Raw genomic sequence first — 17,183 nt, 5'->3', positions numbered from 1 at the left:
GTGAAAAATCGTTGGCTTAACTCAAGAAAACTTTTCATACTTTTTTTTCCACAACGAGTATTGTATTTTTTCATCTTCTATTTTGGCTTGCTTCCAAAATTGACGCTATATAGTAAAAACTTTGCAACAATTCAGATGCAAAAATGAGAGAAAACAAACTCATTGCTGTCGTACTTGCAATTCATTCCTTCACTTAAACTTGTACTGAAAGCCAATTGCCTGTGGTAATGATAGAGGTACAAGTATTTGAAATAAAGTTTTACGTATTTTGTCCTTTTCGGCTCCTTTAAACGTTTTTTTATTTTATGTTTTTGGTGAAAAATTCTATATGGAGTTTAGATTTACTAGCAAATACCAGACAAGATGAATGCTGAAGGGGGAAAATGGTAAGGAAATATAATGCGGATGATATTTTAATTGAAGTAGAACGATGATCCATTTGGATTTGAGTTTAGAAACGCTGCACAGTGTTGAGTTTAATGTTGGATTTTCGAAACAAGGAGGTTCAGTTTCTAAGAGATCAGTTATTGAAAGAAATTAACCATACCCAATGATGAATTAATAGTCCTGCTCTTCATATTTTCCGTTCCGTTAACAGCCTCGACTATCCAATTCCTATATTAAAGATTTATCGTAAACCACGATCAAATATATGCCCGATTATTATAAACCAATAAAAAACTATTGGCCCTTTTTTAGAAGTTATAACAGCGCGAATTTTATATATAAAATGTTGTATAACTTGGAACGTCAGTGCTCTACATATTCTTGTCATCCAAACAACGAGGGAAAAACAGAGGCAATTAATTTTGTAGCTTCTAAACGGTTAGTCAGAATTTTCTCATAACTTCTAAACAGTTAGAGTTTAAGTTTTCTATTTGGACCTCATGGCAACACCACGGACGCAAAAACTACATGTAATCTATTCATTATGGAAGAAGTACATCATTTGAAAATCGAAATTCTCGGTTCTTAGACTGAAGCCATGTTGAAGTTTCAAATTTTTTTCAAACCTATTTTATTATATCTAATATGTATTTCCTCATAAAAAACTATGGATTTAGAATTTCAACCGGTCTAATTATGATTGGATGCCACTACATTATTAGGTCTAATGTGTTGAAAGGAGAAATACATCAAGGTGTGATATATGAAAGAATTGATAGCTCGATGTTCAGAAATTGAGTTTACTGGACGTTGTTCCTTAGAATTTTCCAATCAGTGTTCCTGAGTGACATAATATCAGGAAAAATATCCCTCTTAAGATATTTGAACGAAAGCTTGGCTTTAGCAGAGAAAGTCAGTAATCGACTCAAAATTAGGTTAGGCATAAGAACATGCTGGTGTATAAATCCAAGAAATTATGTTGTTTGGGGTAGTTATCTGGTGGCAGGCGGTTGAAAAAGCAACACTTAGACAACAACTAGAAAAGGATATGAGATCTACTGCACTTCATATCACGGGCGCTCTCAGAAAGACTCCCTCAAAGGCGTTGTTCACTATGCTCAACTGGCTCTCGGTCGACCTTCTAGCCAGACAACTGGCTATGACAACTGCGGTCAGATTGAGTTTAACTGGTAAGTGGAAATACTGTTTAATACGCCATGCTAAGATCATATATCTTATTCCGAATAATCAGTACATTGTTGATTATTGTATCTCTCCTTCCGCCAAATAATTGATTCCGGATGTACACAGACGGTTCCAAGACGACGAAAGGAGTTGGTGGTGGCACTTTCATTGAGGAATTTGGTATGAAAATCTCTTTTCTACATCCAGTATTATCCATGAATGCCGGACATCTCTTAATGAGATGGCGAGACATACGAATCAGATCAGTTTTACGGTGTTCCACTACTCGCAATAAAGAGGCAGATCACTGAAACTGCCTCTTTATAGGTCGTGACAAATAGTCGCGTAAACACACGTACTCAACATCTAGAGCGCTGTGGGCACAAATGGATCCACACAGGTCCAAATATCTTCATGGTCTACAAAGACCACAACTAGGTAGGCTGATATTGATAGTTATTGGCCACTGTAAATTTGGTAATCATGCTAGATGCATTGGTCTCCCATTCAACGACTTCTATAGGAGTTGTCAAAATGAGGATAAAGAAGAGACTATTACTCATTTACTGCGATTGTCCTGCTTTGGCAGAGACACGAATTCGGACGCTTGGATCGGCCTATTATTATGGCCACTGTAAATTTGGTAATCATGCTAGACGCATTAGTCTCCCGTTCAACGACTTCTGTAGGAGTTGTCAAAATGAGGACTATTACTCATCTTCTTTGCGATTGTCCTGCTTTGGCAGAGACCCGAATTCGGACGCTTGGATCGGCATATTATGGCGATCTATCCGAATTGTCAAATATTCAATTGGAACGTCTTCTGGCGTTCATAAATTTGTCAGAATGGGTGTGAACCTTGTTACTCACACTAATTATCCATGGCAGTTTAGGCCTGGTTTTTCACCTCAGCAGTTTCATCTCATCTCCTCTTTCTCTTTGCTACTCTCTCTGTTTTTCTGCTCATCTCTATCTCTCTTTTCTTCTAACAGATATTCTTACAAACCTGTGATAACATAAACTAACCTAGGTTAGGTTAGATATCGTCCGATGTTCAGAAACTCACTTGCCTGAGCGTAATTCCTAAGAATTTTCGTCAAAGGCTTCACAATTACAAAGAAAGTGCTCCAGAGTTTCAGTGTCCTCTCTACATTCGTTTGAATCCGCACATCCAATTTTGTATAGCTGTGCCCGTGTCCACTCGGAATACTTACCATTATACTAACCTCAGACTTGCACATTTTGAGAAGGCATCTCGTCCTGCTCTCGTTAAAGTCGTCCCATATGATATTTATGGATCTACCCACCATTTCATTATTCCAAGAGGCCTTATGAGTTTGTCGTTAAAGTGTTCGAGTCCTTTTCGTAATTTATATCCTTTATTTTATATCCTTTATTTTAACAAAAAAGCTTTATAAAATCAACAATGATTTCTATTACTAGACTTTTGTAATGAAAACCAAGCGTCCTACTCCATGTCCACTGTAAATTTGAAATTGTTAGTATTGTTAGCAAGTGTTAAGCGTACATTTCAGTATGGGTGAAAGGATATAAAACAATTTTTGGTAAAAGTCAACGATGCTACATTAAAAAATCATTTACAGGTGAAGTTTCGCCTCCAATGGCAATGTTTTGTACTATTCAAAATTGAATGTAATTTTAGGGGAAATGTTGTGGTGTAAATGTTGAAATGAATTCTGTTTAATGTTTATTATCGGTTAACAATTTATCTACTTTTGTATTGTTGGCTATTTTCTCAAACAGAGTGTACATTTTCCATGTGTTTAAATGTAATGTTGTAGCTGCTGTAATTATCTGGCAATAGTTATTTTCTCTCTTTGCACAATAATAGAAAAAAAGTCGTTAAAACAACTGAATTTGGTACAATTAAGTTCGAAATTTAACCAACGCCATCGTTAAGTGCTTTTGTTCCGCATCACTATGGAGTCCAATGATTGCGTGTTGTCATCGTTACACATTAGAGTGATTCAATTGTATGGATAAAAACCTGTTAGATGGTTGACTGAATGAATGGATGGGTTGCTAGCAGGCTGGCTGGCTGGTTGTCTGACTTACTTGGCTAGCACACAGGTTGTTTGGTTGGAAGGCAGGCAGGCAGGAAGGCTAGTATTTGTTAAGTTGACAGTTCAACTAGTTGGTTACATGGCTGGCTGTATGTTGTTTGAAAAGTAATAAATATTTGGACACAGGATTGTGTAGTATTGCAGTACTATGTAGTATTGTATTACATTCCATTGTTCCGTCCAGTTCAAAATAAATGTTTTTACTATTTAATGCGTTCGTTGCTGATTGTTGTATGTTTTCTTTGCGTAACCAGAAATTATTCCAAATATGTGTGTGTTTTTTGTGCTTTAAACAACTAGTCGATATTGTTTAATCATCTAAAATACATACAGACATAATGCTGCGGGTATGCAATCAGATGTATACACATACTTGCATATGTATGTACATTGATATAAAATATATCTGGAGTTATTATAAATTATACTTATATAGATTTCAATTTCGTTTTTATGGACCAGTAGATTTTTATACCCTACACCACTATAATGAGGATGTTTGTAACGCACAAAAATATTGATCCTATACCTAATCCTTAGAGTAGAGCAATCGGCTTAGAGTCGTTTTCTGAGTTGATTAAGCCATGTCCAACAAATGCTCCAGACGTCTCTTATAATTTCCGAATTATATTCATTTTTTAAAACCTTTGAAATCGGGAAACAAAAAAATTACATGACTCCCTTGGCTACGCTCATGTCAAATATTATCCTGATCGAACTAGCCGTTTAGAAATACCAGTTTTATTTCAAAAAAATCTATTCCGAGTCGATGAGTCCGTAAAGCATGACACAAGGTATAGGAAGCCTATTGAAAATGGTTAAAATCAGACCATTATTTGATCTAGCCTACAAACACATAACCCCGAATAGGACAATTAGCTCAGAATTATATTAAAATATACAAGTATTCCGACAAAAAGGAGTGCATGCCCTGATTACACTGCCGAATTTCGTAATGATCGGGCCACAGGTCTGTTCTCGTTAAAGTTTTGTTCCCATTAAAAACGATAAACAGACTTATTAGTATTCATCTGCTGCCTCTAAATATTCAGAAGCAATGATTGCACAGGCCAACGAAATGAAGATTTGTAAAGGATTTTGAAACCAATATGAGTTATACATATATATAGGTTCACGATTTCAACTAGCCCCCATTGTGGCCGTTCGGAATACAATTCCTGTTACAAATTTGCACAAATCGGTTTTACGCAACCAAAAGTTATATTGCAATGTATCAGACCATAATTGGCCCTACCTCCATAAAAGTTTCCCTACCGAAAATTATAAAGTAATGAAGTTCGACACAAACAAGTTTTGGTAGAACAAAAATCTCTCTACTAAATTTGATTTATATCACTCAACCTACTCCTCATATAAGATTACCTTCAGAAAATGAAATTCGACAAAAACATGTTTTATAGGAACCAAAACCTTTTTACCAAATATTATGAGGATCTGTCCATAATTGGATCATGACTGGCTTTAAAAGAAAAGTAGAGGTGTGAAATTCGACAGAAATAAGTTTTTTTTCTTAGACCAGCACTCAGGGGATGACCCCTCATGCAGTGCATTGTGCTGGAACTAGGAAAATAAGTTGTGGGAGGGAGGATAGAAGGGAGTAGTGTTTGTGGACATTTGATTTAAACCTTTATATATCGAAAGTGGCGGGGAATACATCTAAAGGAAGTTTGTTCCACGTACGAACAGTGTGGCTGAAGAATGAATTTTGCATGTAATGTGCTGTGCGATCGCACTGGCCAAACGATCACAAATTGGTGTGTTCCCATAAGTATGGATGGGCCAATATTACCTGCCATGCGTTTATGTGTTAAAAAACAACATTGAGTCTTCCAGGGCGTTAAAATCGACTCTGTTAACATGATCCCATTCGGAGATTTTTATCAAGTCGTGATTGAGCGATTCATTCATATTGCGCCTCATTGCCCCAATCTCTAGAGGCCTTGGCCTATAATTGAATGAATAAGAATGACAGATATTGCTGTCATCGGCAAAAGAGTAGATAGATTTGAAATTTTAACATAAAAGGCTATTTATGAAAACAAGAAATAGGTTAGGGGAAAGAGCGGAGCCTTGCGGTACCCCTGAATTAATATTGAATTCGTTTGAAGGGAAGGCCAACTCGTATGGTACGATCTCTGAGAAAGCTCGAAATAAATCGAGTGAAGTTATTACCGACACTAAATGCAATTAGTTTTGATACAAGTGCACCATGTCACAATCTATCAAACGCCTTGGAATATCTAGAGCCACTACTTTACTTTCGCCAAAATGGTGAATGGAATGACAGCATTTCTCCAAAAGAAGGCCAGGAGGCCTCCCGTAGAGCGACCTCTACTAAAGCAATACTGGCAGTCGTTAAGTAAATTGTTGGTCTTTAGATATTTGAAATGATGGCAATTAACCATACTTTCCATAACTTTGGAAGGTGCAGAACAAATTTGCAAATGGGCGATAATTTTCAGGGTTATTAGCCTCTCCCTTTTTAGAAATTAGCATTAGCAATCTATGGTATAGAATGATGAAAAGATTAACTAATGGACGAGCTAGCGTCGAAGACCACTGCTTCAAGACCAATACCGGTATGCCATCAGGTCCAGGAGATTTATGCTGAGATCCGCTAAAACGTTTTTAACGGCACGCTCAAAAAAATATATTAGGAATATGTAGTTACTGATACCCTTTCGAGCTCGAGCAGTGGTTGATCGCTTTCCGACAAGCAAAAATTACTTGCGAATAACTCAGCTAAAAGGTTAGCTTTATCTACCGGGTCGTTGAATGTTTGATCGTCCCTGAAAAGCATCGGAATTGAAGAACTAGCATTATCCATTATACTTTTTAAGAATGACCAAAAGGTTTTGTTGCCTCTTGAAGCAGCCAGAGCTTTAGTACGAAGGTGATGCTCGTGTAGAGCTTTTTCGCGCCTAAGTCGAAGATCTCGCTTTTTTGAGCATCGTGTCAGTTTAGGCGCAAGTACACATTAAACCTAAGACTTACATAAGTCCATATATAGGACCTTCTTATAAAACTAACATTAATTTACAAAACATACTTTAATTTGATGGTTGGTATGTTCTATCTTGGGTCTGCCTTTATCGTCATAGGTCTAAGTAGTAAGTATTTGGAAGAGGATCCTAATTCTTTCCTAATTATGTTTTTCGGTCTATTATTAAACATATTAATATAGAAAATTTACATTGCAGATCTCTAAATCGTAATCAATTGATTCAAGCATATGTAGGGTATAAACCGCATTCACGTAAGACCAAAAATGGCGAAATTTTAGCACCAGTTTTCAATTGCTATTTCTAATTTAGATTGTTGGTATTGTTAAACTAGTTGTTGTTGTTGTTGGGACTGGTGCTGTTGCAATGACAATGTGCAAAAAAGTAAGTTTATATTTAAATTATGCAACATTTGTGCACTCTGCAATCTGGTAACTTTTTTGTTTTTGTAGAAAAAAATATTTACAATACATTAATAGCCACTGGCTCTTTTTTGTGTGTTAATACGGTTTATGGAAATGAGTTCATTTCCTGATCAATAATCAAACTTGGCAACTGGTTTTCTTTCTTACAGATGATGATAATAATAGTATGTAATAGAGTATTTCACTCCTTTGTGTTTCGGTGAAAAAAAAAAAAAACAAAACGAACGTAATTGTAAATTTACTACATGAGTTTCGAATTAAAACGTCCATATAAATTCAATGTTGCGTTTGTTAATGGCATTGACTTGAGTTTGTTTCGGTTTAGGCCAGGGCAATGTTTGTATTTATGTGTGTGTTTTTTGTTAGTGGGAATTATTTTCAGCAGATATTTACCCCACAAGTAATTTAATTCGGGTTTTAAGTTGATTGTAAAATATGTGAAAAATACATAAAAGCCATAAATTTAAAATTGACTTAATTGGTTGTTATCTTGTTCTGCTACCGGGAAACTATTTTTGAAAAAAAAAAAACATTATGGAAATTTGGTCAATATCTCATTATCATTTTTCATATCCTTAAAATGTATTTTTATCTTAATTAGCTTCTATATAAAGTACTTTACTTTCAGCACCTACCCAAAAAGCAACACGTTAATTATTGATTATGGGGTGTTGTCCTACAAAGTTTATAAGGTTCATAGTCCAACCCCTTAGTTTTATTTACATGCAATTTTTTCATTAACCACATAATTAAGATGCGAATAAATAAATTACAATGTTATTAAGATTTATTAAATTAAAACACCACCACTACCACCAACAACAACATGCATTAATTAAACACATGGGAATGGAGTATGAAACGATAGAAGTTGTAGGAAATACTTATGGGTACTAGAGGTTTACTCATTCCACACCCAGTTTTTCGGTTTAATAATAAAGACAAGTGTACGTATGAACGAAAACATATCAACAATATGCCCTGGAGTAAATGTTTATTTAAATTATGTCGAAGAATAAAACATTGTACAGAGGGACAAATAAGACATAAAGCATGTGAATTCATTAATATTGTCCACTATAAATAAATACAGATGTACATATGTATGTGTGTAAGCACGCTTCTAATGATAATATAGAAAATCGATCCAAGTCATTCAAAATATAGCAGGATACACACACAGAAAGACATTCAATTGTTATCTTTTCATTCCATTTTAAAGACTATTAAATCGTCCCCGAAACTTATCACATAATTAGAAATGCCACTAATTTATATTCCAAGAATCGGGCTGAATATTAAGTCTAGATGAGGCGGCACTTACAGCCAAACGGCTCATAACTTTAGACTAACTGAGCAAAGGCGATTATAGGACATGTCTTCAATGTATACTGGACACATTAGAACGCTATACACAAACATTGGAACCCGATCGCATATTAGTAACATAACATATTTATATTCTGAAATGTCCAACTGGGATGTCGTGAACTTTAAAAATCTGATTCCAGCTAGAACTGATGGTCCGTTGTTACGAGGATGGTTCTAAACAAGGGGACAAAGGGGGCCTGTTCTATATTGAAGAGGCAGAAACTGACATATATAACCGTTCACCTCATCCCAACACTAGCTTGCAGTCAGAAGTCCGAGCAATAATTATATACATAACATATTTATCGACAGCCAGAAATCAATTAAGGCGATATCGGTAATATGGTTAAATCTAAGACTGTATAAGATTGTAAGAAAACTTTAACTGACTACGCTCCCAGAGATAATGTTTACATCATATGGGTACCGGTCCACTCGAGGGCGTTCGGCAATGAAAGAGCGATTGAACTAGCTTTAAACGGAAGGGAGCTTGATATAGTTAACCTGACTAACACAAAAAGATTCGACGCAATGAGGGCGTCATATTTTCTTTATATAATTGTAGAGGCATTGACCTGTGTCGACGAGTAGTACCCAAGGTGGTGTAATTCCTCTTTATAGCCCCCACCCGGTGCATATAACCTTAATAATCTTCCATATCTTGGTGTTATTGAAATCTTTGGGAAAAGGGGTGCTGGCAATACCTCTAGTCTGTCGGGACTATAAACTGGTAAAGTCAAATTTATCCTCGGCCTTTTCTTGTAATGACTTCGCCTGGCGTCGAACCAGGGAGCGTTTTAATCTGGAACCAAGGAAACCTATACAGGGCAGAGTTTTGGACTTTGTCTTGTTCCGGTTATTGTTGTTAAAACCCAAACTCGCGGGAAGAGAATGTTGGTTAAAAAAACTGATACATACAACAGCACTGAATCAGTCTGTTACCAAGACAACAGATACCCCGCATTGGAAATGAGTTGATTTCCATGATACCGGATTGATGTTGGGGTATGCGGGCCTCACCCATACGTATACCTAGAGTAGTGAGTGTGTCGGATGAATGAGAAGGGTGCATGGTCGAAGTATCCTTCTTTGTCCGGGTATGTTCTTGGTTTACTTAGTTCATACCAGATCTGTGAGTAAGAACAAGTCCTCGTCTTATTTGATATATTCATATTTCGATCTACCAATTACGTCTCGGGGTGCTGTTACCGAACCGACAACCCATTTGCCTGGTTGTAAACGGAAGTGTTGTTTTTGCATATCGAAAGTTTAGCAACGGGGCAGCAATAGATTTTAGATAGCTCCAGTACGTAAGCAAAGTCCTTGTACATTGAGCGGCAGAACCATGTATAAAAATTGCCATTACCGTGTAAGAAGACCAAATGAAACAATACATCTAAGCTATTCGGTCTACGTTAACAGTTTTAAACCACAATTCCAAACATTACCCAAGTTAAATAAAAACTTGTCAAAATATAAAGTTTTAATTTAATGTTTCTGTTGTTGCCTTAAGTGTCTTAACAGTCTTATAATCTCTTGATTTCCACGTTATCATTTTTGTTTAAATTATAAAAAGAAATTAAAAGAAAACAATGTAAGTATAAAGTTTTTGTATATTTAAATAATTATGAAAAAATATTTTCATTTTTAAACAATAATTAAATATGTATGTGGTATGTACGAGTATTTGTGCATTTTATATTTTTTTGTTTTCTTAAAATTTAATTTAAGAATAACAATGACAACTATCACGACGACACATTCCCATCCAGTGATTTAATTTTTCACAATAAAATTGACAACGTGGATGATGGGGATGATAGCGGGATATTTCACGACACAATTCCCTATCCATGGCTATAGCTCGTGATTTAATTGAAGCTATTGGTAAGTTTTCGGGATCACCATTGTCTTCATCGCCTCCATAATTGTCATCGTTTTCAGCGTTTTCAATCGAATCATCACCATCGTCGAAATCTTCTACATCGCGACGTATCACAGATGCTCGGGTTGTCAGTGCACATATTGCAATCAATATTAGTAATAATTGTAAAATTCTCATAATTGTTTTTTTTTTTTATTTTTAATATTAATTATTATTATTTTTTTTTTAATTTTAATGTTTATTCGTTTTGAGATTAAAAGTTGTTTACTATTCAAAGTTTGTTTTAAAACTAATAAAACGGGAAGTTGTGCACTAAAATTCAAATCAAACGTAAATACATACACACACACATGTAAGTATGTATGTATAATGTTCTTTTTTTTTTCAAACACTTACTTAAAGTAAAAGATTGGTTTAGTTTTCTTATCAGTTCAATGTCGTAAATGTGCAATTTGTTTATCAAAAACTAAAAAAAAACAAAGAATTTGAAATTTATTTGTATTTAAGAATTTATTTCAAAACCGTAATTTTTAAATATGAAGAGAAACATAAAGACATTAAGCTGACCCCTATAAACATTATTTACGTTCTCAGCATGGAGACTTTCTTATCACTTGGAATGGCCTTCAAATATATATGTACATATATACTCTCCACGTGACCTATTATTGTCGGACTAAAATACTTTTATCGTTATTTGTTATCTTTATTCGAAAGTTATGAGCAGCAAAGGTGTAATTAGACCAATTCTAGCTTATGCTTCAATAATCTGGTGGACTGCTTTGGTCAAAAAGTGTAATATCAAACTACTACTTACAGCGTACATGCTGCTTGAGTATAAGTGGTGCCAACAAATGCTCTGGAAACGTTGCTATATATTCCACCCATTAAAACATATTTAAGATATCAGGCGGCGCTTACAGCCGAATGGCTCTTTAATCAATGTATACTGGATACATTGGAAGGTTATACACAATCATCGGACATGCCTGATTGCATACCAGACACAGAATATGTCGGGAAATTTGAAACGTTGATCCCAGATAGAATGTCTATATTGAAAACCCAGAAACAGAAGTCCGAGCAATAACGGCATGTGTAAATTGGATTAGAATAAATATGGCGTCCACATCCCTTAATATATTTACCGACATCCAGAAGGCAATTAAGCATGAACATTGACAACTTTGTCAACATTACATAGTGTTGTCGTACGTATGTATATACTTTGACAACGGATGTTATTGAAAAATTATAAACTATATTACTCATTTTCAATGTCAAACAAACCTTATTCCTATAAAAAAAAAATGATCACCCTAATGAATATACAATAATTTATAGTTATGATACCAGAATATGTAAAATACAAAATTTGTAGTGCCACTCTATTATTTCAATGAGTTGTAGTAGATTATTTTTAGTTTTTTTTTATACCCTTCACCTTCGTGAGAAGGGTATATATAAGTTTGTCATTCCGTTTGTAACTTCCAAAAAATAATTTTCCGACCCCATAAAGTATATATATTCTGAATCCTTATAGATAGCGGTGTCGATTAAGCCATGTCCGTCTGTCTGTTCAAATCAGTTTTCTGAAGACCCCAGATATCTTCGGGATCCAAATCTTCAATAATTCTATCAGACATGCTTTCGAGAAGTTTCCTATTTAAAATCAGCAAAATCCGTTCATAAACAACGGAGATATAAGCAAAAATCCGAGACAACCTCTAAAAATTTCATAAAAAATAAACAACAACAACACTGCTTATTCATTGCCTTTGTATTTTGTTTTTTTTTTTTTTTTTTGAGTATTTCGTTTCGTATGTTTGGATGGCTGTGTGTTTCATTGCCTTGTTATACCCTCCACCACCATCAGTGGTGATAGAGGGTATATATAACTTTGTCATTCCGTGTGTAACACCAAGAAATATTCATCTGAGACCCAACAAAGTATATATATTCTGGGTCCTTATCAAATTCTGAGTCGATTTAGCTATGTCCGTCTGTCTGTGAAAAACACGCTCACGATAAAACGAAGCAATAGAGTTTAACCAAATTCACCCAAAATGTTCTTCATTTTCCTAAGTTGTTTGGTATTGAAAATGGGCAAAATCGGTTTACACCGGGAAAAGTTATGAATCAAAATTTAAAACAACCTCGAAAAAAATAAGCATTTTTTATACATTCTGATGTAATTTTCTCGAAAACTATACAAGATAATTCTTGATCTCTGCTGAAAATTGCCAGAATCGGTCCACAATTTCATATACCTTCCATACAAAAGTACATATTCCCGGAAAATGGGTTTTTTGTTAATAACTTCCGTCACAATGTCGATATCTTCACAAAATTTTACAAATTAAAATCTTATGTCAATAGAATTCTTTCAGAGAAAAAATTTTCTGGATCGGTCCATAATTGGACATAGCTCCCATACAAGGTCCCCTCCCGAAAATCACTTAAACGCGCATAACTTATTACTAAATTAAGATATCCATATAAAATTTGGTACAAAAATTGACCATATGCACAGAAATATTACTGTGAAAGTTTTTTCCGATCGGTCCATAATTGGTCATAGCTCCCATACAAGGTCCCCTCCCGAAAATGACTTAAACGCGCATAACTCATTACTAAATTAAGATATCCATATAAAATTTGGTACAAGTATTACACATATGCACAGAAACATTACTGTGAAATTTTTTTCCGATCGGTCCATAATTGGTCATAGCTTCCATACAAGGTCCCCTCCCGAAAATCACTTAAACGCGCATAACTTATTACTAAATTAAGATATCCATATAAAATTTGGTATAAAAATTGCCCATATGCACAGAAATATTACTGTGAAAGTTTTTTCCGATCGGTCCATAATTGGTCATAGCTCCCATACAAGGTCCCCTCCCGAAAATCACTTAAACGCGCATAAATCATTAGTTAATTAAATATACATATAAAATTTGGTACAAATATTACTCATATGCACAGAAATATTTCTGTGAAATTTTTGTCCGATGGGTCCATAATTGGTCATATCTCCCATACAAGGTCCCCTCCCGAAAATCACTTAAACGCACATAACTCATTACTAAATTAAGATATCCAAATAAAGTTTGGTACAAGTATTGCATATATGCACAGAAATATTACTGAGAAATTTTTTTCCGATCGGTCCATCCTTGGTCATAGCTCCCATACAAGGTCCCCTCCCGAAAAACACTTCAACGCACATAACTCATTACAAAATATAAAGTTTGGTAGAAGTATTGCTCATATACAGAGAAATATTACTGTGAAATTGTTTTCCTATCGGTCCATAATTGATCATAGCTGCTATACAAGGTGCCTTTCAGAAAACACTTAAAGGCACATAACTCATTACCAAATAGTGATACCCATAAAATATTTGGCATTAATACTATTTTTGTATACATAAATGTTATTTCAAAATTTTTTAACAATTAGTCCATCCTTGGTCATAGCTCCCATACAAGGTTCCCTCCCGAAAATCACTTAAACGCACATAATTCATTACCAAATATTGATATCCATACATTTAGCAAAATTATTGCTAAAATTACACTATAAAATTGTTTTACGATCGGTCCATATTTGGTCATAGCTCTCATACTATGTGCCCTCCAGAAAATCACTAAAATGCACAATATTCATTACCAAATAATGATATAGATACAGAATTTTGAAATTTTATCTTTATATGTATACATAATTCGTCATAGCTCCCATAGGTCCCCTCCAGAAAATCACTTAAATGCACAATATTCATTACCAAATAATGATATATATACAGAATTTTGAAATTTTGTCTTTATATACATAATTCGTCAAGGCCCTTTTACGAAAATCTCTTAAACGCACATTACTCATTACCAAATAAAGCTATTGAAACAAAATTTGCCACAAATATTAGTTTTGTATACAAAAATTCTATTTCAAGATTTTTCACGATCGGTTCATAACAAGGGTGCGGTCGGTTCCATACAAGGTTCCCTTCCGAAAATCACTTAAACACACATTACTTATTACTTAATTACGATATAGATATAAAATTTCACTGAAATAAGCTTTTATGTGCAGAAATTTAGCTTAAAGAATTTTTTACGATCGGTCTATAATTGGTCATATCTAGGTCCTGCCCCTGAAAGCACTTTAACCGTATTTAACTAGTTGCATTATCAATTTGTGTAGATTATATATATGTATTTTGAAAATCCTTTAATTTTTCACACATATGCATACATGCAAATTACTAAATATCGCTAAGCGCTATAAAAATATAAAGAAAATTGCGCTTGTAGTGTTCAATAAGTCTTGGAATTGTAATAGATTTAAGCTGTTTAAATCTTGGGATTTTTCTATTTAAGACATGAGATAACTTATTTCTACGAATATTTGACCAATTAGAAAAGTTTTAATATAAAAGTAGCTGGTGGAGGGTATTTAAGATTCGGCTCAGCCGAATATAGCACTCTAACTTGTGTACATTGTTTTTGTTTCTTGGTGCATTCAATTTCGTATGTTTGGATGGCTGTGTGTTTCATTGCCTTGTGTATATTGTTTTTGTTTTCTTGGTGTATTGAATTTCGTATGTTTGGATGTCTGTTGGTTTCATTGCGTTGTGTATTTTGTTTTTTTCTGTATTTTGTTTCGTATGTTTGGATGTCTGTTGGTTTTACTGCCTTGTGTATTTTGTTTTTTGTGTGTTTATATCGTTTAGCGTTGTTGTTGTTCATTATGTTTTGCTATTGCTATAATAATGATATAGTCGGGAAAATGAATTTTTAAATACACTATGGTGAAGGGTATATAAGATTCGGCACAGCCGAATATAGCACTCTTACTTGTTTATATCTAAATTAAAAGTGCGGGTACATGTTACATAAAAACACTATTCATATACAAATTTATTTGTATATAAAAACCACAAATCGTAGTGCGTCGTTTGTAAAGTTTTTGCATAAGATATGTATGTGAATTAAAATCAAACTATTTATATATAGTATAAAATAATAAAATGTTTTCGTAAATACTAGAAAATTCTAGACATCTGCCTAATTAAAAAAAATTAATTTTATAAATCATAGAACTAATTTTGATCAAGTCCATAACAAATTTATGCATCTTTTATGGGAGATATGACTTATTATGGGTTGTTTCGAAAAAAATTTAGAGAATTATTTGTAAATATATACACAAAACATATTACTGCCGAATTTTACCCCCAATATCATTATTATTAATAAATTAAATTAATTTAATTTAAGTGATTTTTTAATGATGCGTTTATATGGGAGCTATGACCAATAATGGATCAATCCGAACAAAATTTCCCAGAATGATTTATCAATTCACAAAACATACTCATGTCGGATTTTATCCGAATATACTTACATATACATATATTAATGAATTATGTGGAATAAAGCTATATCTATTGCGGGCCGATCCGGAAAAACTTTGGCAGAATAATTTTTATATAAACAAAATATACTCATGTCCAATTTTTTAGCTATATATCTTTTTGTCAATGAAATACGTACGTTTAAGTAATTTTCGGAAGTAGGGATTATATAGGAGCTATTACCAATTATGGACCGATTTAGGAAATTTTGTAACGATTATTATGATTTTCACGAATTGATTTGTTGGGACGGAATGACAAACTTATAAATACCTGATAGTGGTGAAGGGTATAAAAATCTCTATATTCTTAAAGTTTAATAAATTTCACACATTAAATAGGAAAACATTTTTAATTTACCCATGTAACAGAAATGCGAATGATTTTGACAGGTATATAATAATGTATGTAAGTAATTATGTAGTTACATATGTATGTACATACGTATGTATGTTGTTACATTCGAACATATGTTAAACATTTATTTCAGGCCATCATTTAGATAACATTTTGCAGATTTTTAAAGCAATACACAATGGGGCAGAATGGAAATTTTTTGGAAATAAATCTGGCATTTCTAAACGGCTGATCCGATCGGAATAAAATTTGGCGTGAGTGTAGCCAAGGAGTATTCGAGTTTAAGTTTTGAAGATGAACCCTGCAGATGCCCCAGGGACGGCGCTGTGTGCTCAAAGTAGGGTACCTACGACATGTAAAATTTTTAAACTCGTGCCATTTTTTTGTTTTTCACCCAAATACAAAGATTTTTATATTTTGTGAAAGCGCTCGACGAGGTCTTGAAAAAACATACTACTTATCTCTTATAATATACTTATCTCTTATAATATCCGAGTTATAGGCATTTAAAAATTTAGTGATACAAAATTTACCATACCTTGGTCCGCCTTTTTTTGAATACCGGGCGTAATTTTGGACCAAATGGACTCAATTTTTTCTTGTTAGTTAGACAACAAAATTTCCAATAATATACAAAAAATTTCAGATCAATATCATTTACAGATCCAAAAATATACGTTTTTTAATTTAAAAATTCAAAAAAATTTAGATTTTTGGCGTTTTTTTTGCCAAAAATGTGTCTTAACTCTTTTATTATTAAAATAAAATTTTCTTTAAGAACACATAACAATTTTATAGTTTTCTAAAAGGTATCTTTACGCAGAACGCTTTGGCGTAAAAAACTTGTCCTATTTTTTGAAAATGTTGCCACTGCGTCCTTCCGAATATGACCTATTTTTTATCAAAACTTCAACTTTGGGCGACATGTTCTAAAATCCCAAAGCTGGGATCAGAAAACTGAAAGCAGTTTTGGAAACCTCAATATGTTTTCTATTTACTCCAAAAGTATTTTCCCAGCCCTGAAAGAAATGGCAAAAAAGT

The 17,183-nt window shown here is 33.8% G+C and overlaps 2 protein-coding genes across 2 annotated transcripts in view; both read right to left on the bottom strand.

Moving 5' to 3' along the window:
* The window catches only part of LOC119616037 (putative uncharacterized protein DDB_G0271606), a 76,807-nt gene extending 73,994 nt beyond the window's left edge, over positions 1 to 2,813 (bottom strand). The window contains exon 1 of the mRNA XM_037972181.1: positions 2,787 to 2,813. Within this exon, the coding sequence (XP_037828109.1) occupies positions 2,787 to 2,813 (27 nt within the window). The remainder of the gene's footprint in view (positions 1 to 2,786) is intronic.
* A 7,346-nt stretch (positions 2,814 to 10,159) lies between these two features.
* On the bottom strand, positions 10,160 to 10,656 carry LOC119616034. Its single transcript, XM_037972178.1, has one exon. It carries the CDS (start codon positions 10,535 to 10,537, stop codon positions 10,202 to 10,204), a length of 336 nt encoding a protein of 111 aa, XP_037828106.1. The 5' UTR covers positions 10,538 to 10,656; the 3' UTR covers positions 10,160 to 10,201.
* Positions 10,657 to 17,183: the final 6,527 nt, after the last annotated feature.

The sequence above is a fragment of the Lucilia sericata genome, unplaced genomic scaffold (genome assembly GCF_015586225.1).
Source record: "Lucilia sericata isolate MDLA Ls3-8-SP2 unplaced genomic scaffold, ASM1558622v1 Contig000053F_arrow, whole genome shotgun sequence".
NCBI lineage: Eukaryota > Metazoa > Arthropoda > Insecta > Diptera > Calliphoridae > Lucilia > Lucilia sericata.
Note: the sequence above shows the minus strand (reverse complement) of the source record. Positions and strands in the feature narration are given on the sequence as shown.

Bases quoted from the DNA above. Each gene is read 5' to 3' on its own strand.
- LOC119616034 (XM_037972178.1), bottom strand. From the start codon at position 10,537: ATGAGAATTTTACAATTATTACTAATATTGATTGCAATATGTGCACTG.